The 14,747-nt window shown below is 42.9% G+C and overlaps 1 protein-coding gene across 1 annotated transcript in view; it reads right to left on the reverse strand.

Moving 5' to 3' along the window:
- Positions 1-14,747, reverse strand: part of LOC116942355 (ephrin type-A receptor 4-like) — an 82,564-nt gene that overhangs the window by 48,377 nt on the left and 19,440 nt on the right. Inside the window, exons 4-6 of the mRNA XM_032954147.2 lie at positions 7,285-7,440; positions 3,111-3,512; positions 1,239-1,363 (exon numbers count right to left, since the gene is read on the reverse strand). Coding sequence (XP_032810038.2) covers positions 1,239-1,363; positions 3,111-3,512; positions 7,285-7,440 — 683 coding nt within the window. The remainder of the gene's footprint in view (positions 1-1,238; positions 1,364-3,110; positions 3,513-7,284; positions 7,441-14,747) is intronic.

Below are 14,747 nucleotides of genomic sequence, written 5' to 3' on the forward strand. Positions count from 1 at the left end.
TTTTAAAACCAAGCGAAATATGCCTGATGTGTCAACTTGTGTACAGCCAGTGCTACACTTAGGAAGATGTCTACCCGTGCAGGTATCACAGTTACAATTAGGCGCTAGCATCATTTTGGCAATGAACTTTGCATCGTGGCAGCCTGGTATTGTACATTGCTGTCCACCGACTTGTGTGTAGTGTGCCCTGAAGCAACTGTTCACTAAGAGCATCTGTCTCTGTGTTCCCAAATAAGTAAAAACAAAAAGCAATGTTTTCATTAGCATTAATGCCCTCCCACACTGCTTTGGGTTTGATTACCTGTCAAGCCAGTTAGTTCGTGGTATTCTACTTCTTTAAAAATGCTTAATTCCAGATGGTCAGGTTGATTAAAATGACACAGTAAGGGCCGTGATCGTTTTATAACGTAGTCATTTAAATCATGCATTAACTTCATACATATGACCAACATAAACACAATGAAATGGGCACATGCCAATGGTAATGAGCAACATTAAACATTTTTAACTTGTATTTCACAGTCACATCATAAATAAAAAATACAAATTGCTAACCAGAAGCTGACACACTGTGAAATATCAGCAAGCAGGCATTGTCATTTGGACTAAAACTACGATGAGAGGCATCTGTGCATTGTGGGACATCCGTCTGGGCCAGAAGATGCCTGCTCTCCACACCCCATTTGCGTTTGCAATTACTGGGGCTGATTTGCTCAACTGATGTGGCAGCGCGCCAGAATTGTTGTCAGAAAATCTCCTGGGATGAGTCGTACTCCAATTTTTTGCGGTAATGTGGAAACTCTTCGAAAAAATTCAAAATTAGTGTTTAAAATGTATCCCACGGGCTCTGGTGCAAATTCAAAATCTGTGCAGTTGTGCAGAGTGTTTAAAATGCATGTAAGGTTTCAGATATATATGCTTGTTTTAAATGTCTGGTTTAATACTTTGTTCACACTATCAATTCGATTTTAATTATATTGCTGCTTAGTATACAATTAGAATGACAGACATACTGAATCAAATAATAGAACATTCAATTAATAATAACGTGACTCCAAATTCATATTAACAAACATTTTATACACAAAACTCTTTGATTATCCATCGTACATACATGTAGTGTGATTTTCAGCACTCTCAAACTTTTGCTTTAATTATTGGAGACCGATGCCAGAAAGAAAAAGGAAAATAAACATGGCTATGTACGACCCTGTCTGACTTATCCATGAAGTACTGACCTTGTGGCAGCAGCTGAGTTCGTATTCCAAAATTATTCCATTTGGCTGCTGGGGTTCACTCCACGACAGCGTGAGGCTGTCCCGTGTCTCCCCTTCCTTCTGAACCACCAGGATCTCAGAAGGTGCTGGAAAAAATTCGCGTTATACACATACAGTATATATAAGTAGGGCAGTATAGCGGCATGTTGCCCTCCTTATGATATACGCAAGCTGAAAGGGTCAAAGCAAATATTGTGGGCCTCATGCGTGTGCTATCATGTGTGGAGCTTTTATAGCAAAGAGAATAAGCATTTATTATGTTTTCTGAATTGAGACTGATCCAAATTCATGGGTGACTACCTGTGCTCACAATCACAGCTCATCCAGCCCATTTATAAACATACGCAAGTCTGCCTGGGATCGCCGTTCAAGTCTATATCGCTGCCTAGCAATTTCCGCAGCACATTACCGATATGCACTCCATGTTGTAAAATTAATGTTATAGACCCTGTGGTGGCTCCCTAATGTGGGGTATTGTCTAAAAGTGCCATGGGCCAAAACGGCCCACGGTTTTATTTTGTCATTTACAAACATTTACCAAGACCTCGTGCTGCCTGGCCTTCTCACCAGTGTGTGTATGTGTGTGTACATTGAGACATAATGAATATTGCTGCAAGGATGTGGGTGTATTATTTAAATACATTTTTTCATTTAACTAACATCATGTTAACCAGAGAGAACATTGCAAAGGAAATTGGCATAAAATAATACACAACAAAATAAATATAAAAATAACCGTGCAACAGTACAAAATAATGAAATAATATGTCCTCTTACACTTCAACAGACACTTGAAATGCATTAACTATAAATTTACATTTGGAATATAATAAACATGGCTTAATACAGAAGCACTTTATAAATATATAATTAAGTTTATTAGTATATTAAAGAGGTACATGTATTTATATTTCAGTGTTTATTTTTTTATTTATCTTTTATTAAATCACACTTAACAAAGATCCAAATTTTGCTACCAGATTTACATGATAGCAATAAGAAGTATCATTCCATAATTAGTGGAAGATGGCGAAACATCATCAAGAATTACCTCAAATGGATGATGCAACGGAACTACTTTTTAGATTCCTTCATTAGGCCTCTCTTAACCACAATGCTCCTTCTCACTCAATAGAGAATGCCAGTCACTTGCAAACCATTTTTGTCCAGGACGTCCTTGCTGTATATGTCAAGGATGTCCTGGACAAAAATGTACAACCCACGTTTAGAATTTTAATATAACCCACACTGATTATGTTTAAACCAATTCACAGTTATCTTAGATAGCTTTAACCTATGTCATCTTTCCACAGATGAAGTCACAATGAATTCAATAATAACTGTCATTCATCCTCTTTAGTAGTCTGCTCAAAACAAAATAATGTTTTCTGGACACTGAGCTTCATGGGTTATATTTTTTCAGGATACTCCTCATTTGTCCTAAGAGCTGAAATATTCCAAAGTAGAATGGACCCCGCATTTTATTTTGCATTGCCTGCATTTGGAGGCACAATCAGTGGCAAAATCACACGGAAATATGAATCCCATCTAGTGAGTGGCAGACATTGATTTTCACTATTCAGTTCTTGAACAAGCTCCCAGCTCTTGGAGCGTGGAGCGAAACATCGGACATCAAGCCGAATACATTGCAGAGCTGTACAGTACAATCACGAAAACCGACATGGTCGAATTGAACGGCAATCCTCGGCAACCTGTTTGGCCACCATATATGTACATATAGCCTATCACATTGTGATACTGAGCAAGGAGAATACCGGTGACATGTGCACGGTGTCGTACACCCATCACGGCACGGACGCGGGGGATCCTCACCGGCCTGGTTGGTGGTGAGCGACACGGACACGGCCTTGGGCGGCGCGGGGCTGAGCCGGGAGACCCCGTTGAGCGCCTCGATGCGGAAGGTGTAGTTGGTGTGCGCCAGCAGGTGCGCGATGGTGACGCCGGGCACCGCGAGGCCCTCGCGCCGCGGCAGGAAGCGCACGCTGTCCCCGCACGGAGCGCACGGCGACGTCGCCGCCGTCAACGTCGCCGCTGTCGACGACGACGGTGCGGCGGCGGCGGCGGCGGCGGCGTCCCTGCCCCCGCCGCACGTCTGGCACACGAGGCGGTAGCTCACGTCGCCGCGGCCCCCGCTGTCCTGGGGGGGGCTCCACTCCAGGATCACCGACGTCTCGTTCACGCTCGAGATCACGTTGCGCGCCGCCGACGGGGGGCCTGGAGGATGCCACGTGGTTAGTGAATTGACGCCGAGTGTGCCGAGCATGGTGGCCACAATGTGCCCTGCTGGTAGCGTGATGAATAATCGAGGGTGTTATGAACTATTTAAAAGTATATATATTTTACCAGGTAAGGCCCACTGAACTATGTAGCTTTTTTTCAGAAGCGACATGGCCCCAAATGGTAGCTCAATGAGGTGGCTTGTCATGTGGACATTTATCACAGCCAAATTTTCTAAACACATGTTTCTCAATGTGGAGGGAAGAACTGGAGGACCCCGAAAAAAATCCATGCGACCACGGGGAGAGAGACATGCAAACTCCAAATATGCAAGCATCAGAGTCAAGATCGAACCCAATATCTCCTGCATACCAGGTGAGGTAGGTAATATCTGGCTACCTCCGTTCTCTGTCTCTGCATGTAGATATAATCAATGTTTAGTCGATCGGCAAAGCAGCTTTCCAAACCAATATTTCCCAGCAGAATGTGGAAACCAGCCCAGACTTTGCTGGCTTAAGCAAAGTCTGGGCTGGTTTCCACATTCTGGGTCTCATCGGAAGAGTCAGGCTCGTAAAACAAATGCTGCTGGGTTGCCAATTGTTATTGGAAAGAGCACTGCATCTCAATGATCGGACACTGCAAACAAAAAAAACTTCATTCCTAAAAGAGGTTGGTTAATTACCCTGACACTGGAAAATAATTTGTAGGACAACCACCTGCATATGCAGGATTGTTATATGTATACAGAATATGTAACCGAGGACGATTACTTGATGGTTGAAATGCTGTGAGGCAAGGATTTTATCCTGGATGTTTGAACATTCGGCCCATGGAACACTGAGTAAAATTGCCACAAGGCAATATTCAGCATCTGGCTAATGTCCTCTACATGTGTCCAGTATATGTGTGCCTTTGTCTTTGTGTATGCGCCTGTAGTGGTTCCAGCATAGTAACAAATTACCAGCATAAAAAAACAAAAGACCTTGACAGCAGCAATAAAACTTTTCTTTCCACTGTGACGGTGGCAATCAGCACGGGTTGGCCTGTTGTATGCAAAGTTTTAAATTTGTTTATTTTACAAGCCGTAACTACAGGCGCTCGTGCAACCTTGTTCGGTTTAACAGATTGTGCAGTCAAGCATGTTTATGGCTCGCTGGAACACTTGTCCCGCATTAAGCCTTTACACAGCGCACCCAAAAAACCTGCAAACAGCCTTCCCCTAACTTCCACCCCAAACTCCACCTCTCCCTGTTCGTTGGCACTTTCTTCCCCCATGGAGCCTTCTTCCTGTCGCCTTATTGTCGGCTTTACAACCACTGGCCAACGCATCGGGTGCTTTAATTGCTCCGTGTCATGAATGATTCGGAAGGGCTGTCCCTGAGACCTGGACAAATGGCAGACCGGGACTGTGGCTTTATGGGGCTTTTTATAGCCTCGGCCAACGTAGGCGAGATGTCTCAGTGAAATTCATGCTGAGATCGGGTTTAGCTCGCCACAGCTTGCACGCAGAGTGATGCCACTGGAATTAAAATGTCTCTGAAAAAGGAATTGGATTGGTGACGGTGCATATTTAATAGGATAGTCTCTTCTTCTGACATGGTAAGCACTCCTTGAGAAATAGTATTTTTTAACGTCTTTTCGAGTAGAAATTGAAATCCTTTCCAGCGTTCCCTATGTGCCACATGGCACACAAAGTCCGATCATTAAACAGTCGAACAAATGAATAGTAAAATAGTCTAACAAGTTGCAGCTGTACACTTTAACCAATCTAGGTTTTGTGCCTTTTGTTTAAATCGTACACTTCTATCTTGAAAAAGTTGTTGAATTGATGCAGTCATCCTTATCGGCTACTAAATCAAAGAAAAATTCCACGCATGCATTGGAGACACTCTCATTCACCCCCTCCCCACACGGCCTGCTTTCTGTGCGAGGATATTTTCCCTGAAAGGTCCCCGCGTTGTTGTACCCATCGGGGCAGTGGAACTGTAGCAGCGAAAGGAAGGCTGCTGGATGAGGACTGATGAACTCAGCAGGGTTCCCAAGCAAATGGATCCTCTGGACCGTGAATTAACAATTGGCGCAGTGCGCAGATTCGCACGTGGGGCCCGAGAGCCACCAGCCACCAGCCGCCCAGAAATTCGCTCGGTTAATCACAGCGCCAATGTTCATCCTCCCATCCCCCAACGCCAGGCCACAAAAGCCAACCAGGCTGACGTAAGGGACGTTGGAAGGGCGAAGGAAGGGCCGATTGCGCATTAATCACGGAGGCTGAGTGCTTGCGGAGTTTGTGAGAACTTTGTCAATCCCGAGGCGTTAATTGGCACGTGTTAGGCCGCGAAGTGTTCCGTTGTGCTGTGGTCTAGTGCCGGCTGTAGAGCGTGTGTGTGTGTGCGCGCGCGCGTGTGTGTGTGTGCGTGCGCCTTGCGGAAAATACGGTGACTTTGGCGAGAGGGGCCGGAGGAGGGGAGAAGCGGGAGTCGGTGTTTTGGTGTTTTGGACGGGTGTTTTTTTTATTGCGTGGCTGCTGTTTGTGAGCTCGCTGAGAGGAGCAGTCTTGCCTCGAGGCAGCAACAACAACGAAAAAGTTACTTTTTATGTCAATTTTAATGAACGCACAAACTCATTTCCGTTTTGCAAATATAAATAATGCACGCTTGCTGTTTGCGTTTTTTTGTCACTGAGATTTGTTATATGTTTTACAAAATATGTATGAACTTTTCAGTCTTCCATGCATCACGGCACGCAAGGAACATTTGAACGATAAGATGGAAAAGAAATATAAGCACTGTTGGTACAACATACCTTCATCAATCCTGATTAAGGGCACACGTCCGGGGACATTGCCTCGATGTATATTTCTCCTCCAGGGTAATTTAAAACTCTCTAATATGTGTGAGACGGAGAAAGTATCATTTCCAGGCTTGTGAACAGTTTGATGAGGCGGCATGTTAAAAGGCAAGTGGTGGCGCAAAGTAAATATGAAAGAAGAGGCAGATGTTGAAAGAGGTTAAGCAATGTGCATTCGTCTGTGGCTGTCAGGGAAGCGACATAAAATGAACACTGATTTCAAATGGATAGCGGATTTTGATCGACAATTTTTTGCGAGATGTTAACAATCCGTTGTCTCCAAATTGTTTCACAAAACGAGAATAAATATCGTACCAAAGTCTCTGCTATATGTGTGGGCCTGTGATCTCTTGAACGTATGCTGTCAAGAGCAATCATCATAAATTATGGTCTTCTAAGACTTTGATCCTTCAATTTATGCACACGATGTTCGATTAAGAGCAAAAATATAAATTAATGGCTGGAACATGATATTTGCCATCTCGGCACATGATGATGATTGTTTTAGAAGTGGTGGTGGTAAAGGGTTCATGGTGGTAATGGATAAGTGATATAAAGTTTATGATGATGGTGGTGGTATCAGTGTGGGGAGCAGTAATGTAACGGTTCGCGCTGTGCTACGAAACCGGCAACCTGAGTTCAATTACCACTCATCGCCAACACCAGTGACGACAATATGAACCAGTCCTGGGCCTCCCCTAGGTTGACTCAGCCTCAAATAAGTACCTGACACGGTGTGCAAACGGTACTAGGAAGACAAAGGTGGTCGGGTGTGGTGTTGGCCACCCACCCCTCGTGTGCCATGACCGGCCTTCATAGGCGCTTTGCGAATAGCATTTGCCCCAATAGCCTGGTCAGGCTACACGGGGCATCTTTGTCTTTGCTGGCATGGGCGTCGCCGATCGCGGTGGTATTTTCTCACGTGTGCAAGCCATGCTGACGGCGTCGCTCTCGGCCTTGTAATAGCCGGCCTCGCAGAAGCAGCGCGCGGGTGTCTCCCGTGTCGAGTAGCTGTGCGCAGGGCACAGGGAGCAGCGTTCGTCCCCCGCCGCTTCCTTGTAATAGCCGAGAGGGCAAGCTGCAAAGCAGAGCAATCCGGATACGTCGTGAACACAACGCAACGGACACATTCGGACGATCGCTCTGTGAACCTTTAAATGCAGCGTAGAGCTATGTAAATTAAAAATGTCTTTCGTGAATGCCTCTGCAAGAAAATCAATGTGAATGGTCATTATTTTGCTCAGGGTGAAATGGGCTGGTCCATAGGATTATGTTATGGGACTCACACAGACAATGTCTAATTCTCTTCTTTTACTGCTGTATTCAAGATAATGCTCTTTCACTAGCCCATGTCAATGCACACACACACACAAGACAAAGATCCCTCGTATAGCCTGAACAGACTTGTGGACCAAGTGCTGCAAGCCAGCACCTATGAAGGCCAGTGTGCAACACAAAAGTGGGGTGGGTGGCCAGCACCACGCCTTGCTGCCTTTGTCAAGTACTCAGGCTGAGTAGACCTAGGGGAGGACCAGGACGGGTTCGAATAATTCGTCATTGGTGATGGCCACGGGCGGGAATAGAACTGAGGTCAGCAGGTTCAAAGCGCAGCACGCTAACTGCTCCGCAACTGTCCCCCTCACACACACACACAGCGACACACATATATCTTCGGTTGTTGTGTGCGAATTGAATCAGAATACTATTCTATATTGTACTCATTGTGCACGCTGCATCAGAATGAATTGGCCATCACTCTGTTCACAAACATAGCAATTTATGAGCATGTAGCTTTTTTTTGTCCCTCAGTAGCACAACACTTTAGTTCAATCTATGTTTAATACTATATTCAAGTCATTTAGCTGTCTTAAAAAAACAATTAAACTTTTTTTGGAATACGTGCTGTGTATATGGGACCTCACAGATTGCCAAAACTTGGATTATTATAGTTTAATTTCATTTCTGCGTTCTTTGGGGAAAGGGTTTAATTGAGCCTTGATATTTCAATTTACATTATAATTAGGAAGGCATGCAGCTTCGCTCAATGCTAGCATTTATTTTGTTATACTTTTTTATAGATAAAAAAACACCGTGATTTAAAACGTGTGATTTCAGAATTTCAGTTGGTCATGATATTTTATTATATTAATCGTTATACTGGTAGGAACGAAGTTGTAAACTGAGTGTACCAGCCTGCAATAGATTAATGTGTCCGTCCGTCCGTCCCCTTTCAATACTTTAACGAAGTGAAATCTCGTGCTGTTGGGTGTAAAATCAGCAATAGACAGCGCAGAGACTTGTCCTATCAGCCCACCCTGCAGGGACCTGTTTCTGTATTCACGTCCGCAGTCTGAGCTCTAAATTTTGATTGTAATGAAACTCAACTTGGCAATGTAAATCATCTTGAAAATGACATCAACTACATCCTATCAGTGTGAACTTTGGTTTCTGAACGAAATATTATTTATATAGATGTGCCCATCTTTGGCTAATAGATGTGCTATTTTAGCCAGGGTCAATATGTCCTCATTTGTTATATGTACAGAGAAAACGATGTCATTCCAATATAAAATACATATAACAAATAAGCTCATCGAAAGATGAGTTGTGATTTCCAATCTTACGGTCTGGCATTGTCAAAAGTGTTTTTTTTTCATCAACGTGACTATATTTTACAATGACGGTGATAATATATGATAGATTCACGTTCATCTTATGTACGTATGTTTAGCTTCTTTCGCACCAAACGTAGCCGGCCGTGCTAATCAGAGGTGTGGGAGAAGGACAACAAACTAAACACAAAAACAGGTGTCATGAAACCAGTTTTCAATTTAGATTGTAGGTGTATTGCTTTCCTGCAATACATTATTTTGCTCAGCAATTCCTATCTACACTTATTTTCCCTATAAATTTCATATATGCTATAAGTTTGCCAGTTTGGCAAGCTGGTTTTATATATATATAGCAGGTTAACCAAAATAACGAACCCTTCATTAATGAATAGACATCACAGGGTCCTATGGTCTTGATTAATTGATCACTTTGCACATATTCAACACTCTATCATTATTTCCCTTCCTAGCAATCATCATTTATATTGCACGAAAATCTGGTAAAAAAAAAGTTTATTGTCTTCCAAGAGCATGGGGAAAGTGAATCAAACTTAATATGTCTTATTGCGAACATTGATTTTGAAAATAATCTCTTCACATGCGCAGATAGGGAGTTAAGTCCGTTCACATTATTTATGATGTGAAGGCCTACTTATTTTGTGACTCCTTGCAGGGAAGTGCTTTTAATCTTACACAGTTGGCACATTTGCATTGGCAATTACTTCTGCTAAACTAACAATGTCAGGGAAGCCTCCGAGTTATGCTGAGAAAAAACACATTACTTCAGCAAAACATGCAATTTGTCAGCATCAAAGGCAGTGATGGATTAAAAATATATATTTATTCATTTCCTTAGAGCCATTTATTTCATTTTTACGTTATTGTCATGCTATAAGATGTGAGAGAATATAATTTTGCAATTAAAACATTTCGAAGAACAGAAAATATTAAGCAAAAAGAGATTGCATTAAAACAAAACATGATACAGAACTCCTGTCAACTGTCACCCAATCTATCACAACTCATGTTATCCACGCGAGTTGTACGGTGCGCATAAAACTCTTGTTGTTCTGATTATTATTATCATCATCAGTGGCCCTACTCTTCTTTCTATTATCCACAATCCTTTCATCCGGATAAGTGTAGAATGTTTCTGGATAACAGGATCCACAAGTAATAATAGGGTTTTTCCTCTTTTTTCTGGCAACAAAACTGAAACCTTTTTACAAGGATTCATGTCTGCATTAACCACAATACCTGTAGTTAAAATGCATACAAAAAACATACTATGATAATATATGCATTGCCCTTGAAACTGATTGGTCCACACCAAGGGACGGCTTTCTTTTGAGCCTCGACCCAATTGGTGCTCGACCAGATGACGCCAAAAGGCGTACGCCTATTACATTTTAAGACTGGCAAATGAGGTCTAATGATGTAGAGGATCCACAAGATGGGACCCCCCACATTACCCTCACAGAAATGTAACGAACCTTGCGTTTCATTTTCTAGTCACTATTTTCAAACGGTTTGTTTTGTCATTGCTGGCGACAGGCACTTTATAAATCCAAGAGAGAATAGAATACGTAACTTTGATTGCATGGCACATTGTTTTGCCACCATCAGTGTCGATGGCCACATGCAATGATGTTTTAATTATGCTGCAGTTTCAATGTTTGCCCTTTGTAACCTCAATGCAATATACACATGCATTTTAGAAACATATCATAGCAATTGGCTGTACATAGGCATATTGTACGGTATAAATGAAATGTTTACCTTTTACTTATCTCATCGATACAGCAATATATTATGTGAAAATATACAAATTTTACTTTTCTGCCAATAATTAAAAAAAACCTGTCTTCAATGTCATTTACAAATGTAATGATTTCCCTGCTACCACTGCACGTGTTGTTTCACTTCCGCGATATATATTTTTGGCTTACTTACACAAAAGTCATAATTCAGATTTCACAAGTCTAAATTTTTTATGTCAGGCTGCGACACATTCTCACGGGTGACATCATGACACGGATTATTTTTGATGTCCATAATAAGACGTGTACCCTTTAACTGTGTGCATCAACTATTAAAGGGAGCCCGTGTGTCAATGTGGCCCTGTTGCAAGGGCAGGTAATGCTCTTATCAATAACATAGACCTCCTTTGATGTACTGCTTCAACTTAAAGTGACGACGATACACGTCTATATGTCCACAAAGGACTTGTGCGCACCTGTGCCCCAGCCATCTGAAGAATGTTTTTTGAGGAAATGTTGCCGAGCCAAAGTTCAGTTCAACTGGCGACACCAGACACAGGGCATGATTAAAGCAGAAATGAAAACCTGCAAACATACAATCAGCCCCTTCAATGGAGATGATCCCTCACCCGGTAAACAGCACAAGGAAGAAAGAAGGTACGTACTCGGAAAGTTCAGTGAGAGGACAGACTTTGGGCGGCGGGGTAAAATGTCAGCGTTAAGTTACGGCTTCGACAACAGCGGGAAGGGGTCGTGACAGCGGCCGTAGTCTCGGGTTATTGGACGTGTAACACAAGCGCTGTTTAGTATCGCTGCTTCGTCTGATTAAGCTACGATCACTGCGTTCGGACATGCAAACAGAGGGTCGGTTTTCCCACTGTTTTGCAAGCGTATGTGTCATCAGGTGGTAAAAATTTAGACCCGAGTGATCTTACAAATTGAAGAACACTAAAACAGTTTTTTTTTTAATGCATCAATTTACGAATGCAATTTTGATTTCATTTTCATTTCTTGTTGATGTAAAATTGTATATTGATGCTACTTATCTTGACCAGTCATTACAGGATAATTTGGATAGATTTTATATGTAAGATGTAGTATTTGCAAAGCAATAAACAAACAAAAATCAAGCCTTTTGCTCAATAAATTGGCTAGTTTGTGTACTTATCTACAACTGATGGGACTGAAATGGGACATTTTAAACTACAGCCAAAGCTATTGAGGGTGCGACGAAGTAACCATATCGAGAGTGTCGGTAAAAAATAATAATACAATCTCCATAGTTTATCTTTTATATAAAATAAGCGCAGATTTACATAATTTGTTTCAAACGAGAGATTGCTTCGCGATTCTTTTAACCGACGTATGTACAATTCCACGTCTTTATTTACTGCCGTGTTTACATATTTCCTACAGGTGGCCTCCACACTGACGTTAAAATCCCCCAAACTGGAATGTCTCACGAGGGGCGATCATCCACTCTCTGTTCCTTTGTTTACCCATGTTTTCTTGGGACGCTGCCTTCTCATTACTTACCATTATCTCACCTGCACAACGCAGGTTCCAGCCTTGGAATCCAAATTCCAGGATGGGATGAAAGGGATTGGCAAAAAAAAAACCACGCCAAAGGATTGAGTTACTCAGCATGCCGGGTGGGCCAGAGTTGCTGTTTGAGTTTTTTCTCTCTTTCTCGGCCCGGTCTTCTTTTTTTCTTGTTAAAAGCTTTCTTTTGTCTCACTGTTTAAACAGAGTTGCTATGGCAGGGACAGCCATTTGGTATATTGCATTTGAACGGCCTAAAACTTAAACAATAGTACTACAGTCCGCGGAACAAGTGCTGGCCATCCCGTCAGTCCGCCACAATGGCAGATGAAGACCCAAGATATGCATCTGTCGCCTGAGCTTAATGTGGCGGAACATTGGGCAGCCCTGCCCAGCGATAGCACTGTTTATTTTCACCGTGGCCGTGTAAGTGGAGAGTTGTGCCTTGCCCGTGGGTACCCCTGGAACGCGTTTGTGCCAACAGAGGGCGATTTCAATGCCCTGCTGATCTAAGGAGCGCAAGGAGGGACAGAGTTGTTGATCGCTCAGAGTGGCTGTGTGCACGTGTTCTACGCGAGCAACACAACAGGCTTTGTTTTTTCATTGTTCCATCATCTCCGATTCACCTTTTTCCCACCAAACTCACCCTGTGTATCGGCCTCTCATTTTCACTTTTTCCTAAACCTCACAGCAGAAGCATTTCTCACCGCCCTTGTGTCTCCTCCGGATTTTCTCTTTCATCGACTGCATGTATGTATATATGTTCAGGTTCTTTGGCACCGTACGAAGCCAATCGTGATAACCGAAGGTGCGGGGGAAGGATAATAAACGAAGCATATGTATGTGTAGGAGAGGTGGTGCGGTAGTTAGCGCACTGTGTTACAAACCCGGTGACTCAGTTCAATTCCCGCTCACGACCAATAATATTGTATAATATCTCTCAACTGGCTCTGGGCCTCCCCTAAAGTGACTCAGCCTTAAATAACGACTTGGTGTAATGTGTAAAATTATTGGCCACCCTTGCGTGCCATATCGGCCAGCATAGGTGCTCACTAACAGCACTTGCCCTCACTGTCTATTAAGGCTATAGGGGGATCTTTGTCGTTGTTGTTGATACAAATAGGTATGTGCAAATGTGCAATGTCATTCATTCGAATAGGTGAGATCATGCCCTGGCAATGGGTGCTCTATGCAAATGCAATTGACCCCGTAGCCAATAATTCGAATTTAATGCCACGGATTGTATCAAGATCTTACGCCCCACATTCCCGCCGCACTGACATCTGCTAGGACACCGCCAAATTACTTGAGCAATCGAACGTGTGTACGCTGGCAGTTTCAAAGAGAGGGGAGGTGGGGGAATACAGCTAACTAAATAAGTAAGCAAAACTAAATTCCCCTCGATTATATTGAGGGCCTCCATTGAGTGACTGCGTTCTGTCAGCGCATACATTTTCCCAAGGAGAGTAAGTTGAAATGAAACGGTTTTGAGGGATGGGATGTTCCTTCATTCCTCGCCGACGGTGCAAGTCCTGAACCGAGCCAGGAAGATTAATCTCCGGGGTTACAGCTCCGTGCAGCCAGCGTGTCTCCCCGCAACACAAAAAAAGACCTCCCTCCACCTTAACGGAATCGTGCTCCGCATTTTATCTCGTCGCTCCGGCAACATTATTCGCCCTCTAAAATAAACTTCACAAATGCGATGCCACTGGGTCGGGAGGTTCATGGAAAGCATGGACAGAGAGAGGGAAGGAGGGGGGCATGGCGTTGCGGGGGGGGGCACAATTTGTTTGGGACAGAGGAGTAGGGGGTTCACGGGAGACCTAGAGGAGGTTTAACACAGCCTCCTTTGTATTCGTCAGCCCAAACCCATGATTAAGATATCACTTGCGCAATTGTTTGGAATCGCCGGGCAATTAGACCGCAGCTGATCCAGTGTCTAACGTTTCCTTGTAAAATCCCCCAGCCCTGGCTGAAGAGGCAATTTTTGCATCTGAGTACCATCAATTAGCTTTTGAATAGCAGTGGCAGTTATTTGAAAGTTGAGAAAGTGCCACTAATTTATAGGTAAGATGTATAAATAAATATATTTTTCTTCCTGATGACTAACGCTTGTGTTGCGATTGAAACTTCGTCGTTTGTTTATTATTTTTTGTTATTTTCTATGAACCGATCTACGTGACTTTACCGAAAGACCCAAAAGAATATGAATTCCTGCAGTCATGAAAGCTTTAAGTCAAGAAATATATTTGTTTAGGTTTGTGCCCTGCGAAGCTATAATTGGGGCTGTTTTTAGCTGTTTTATAGTATGAAATATATCCCATAGGAATAATACTACTACGCTTATTGGTATGGATCTAAGTATGCACGTTTATGTGTGGAAAGCGAAATTGTGTTTCAAATATTTTACACAAATTAGGTTTGAAAAAAGTTATATTAACTGTATTTCTCTCTCAGTCTTTCATGAAAAA

Source organism: Petromyzon marinus, chromosome 14, assembly GCF_048934315.1.
Source record: "Petromyzon marinus isolate PM22_M1 ecotype Great Lakes invasive population chromosome 14, UKy_Petmar_22M1.pri1.0, whole genome shotgun sequence".
Taxonomy (NCBI): Eukaryota; Metazoa; Chordata; class Hyperoartia; order Petromyzontiformes; family Petromyzontidae; genus Petromyzon; species Petromyzon marinus.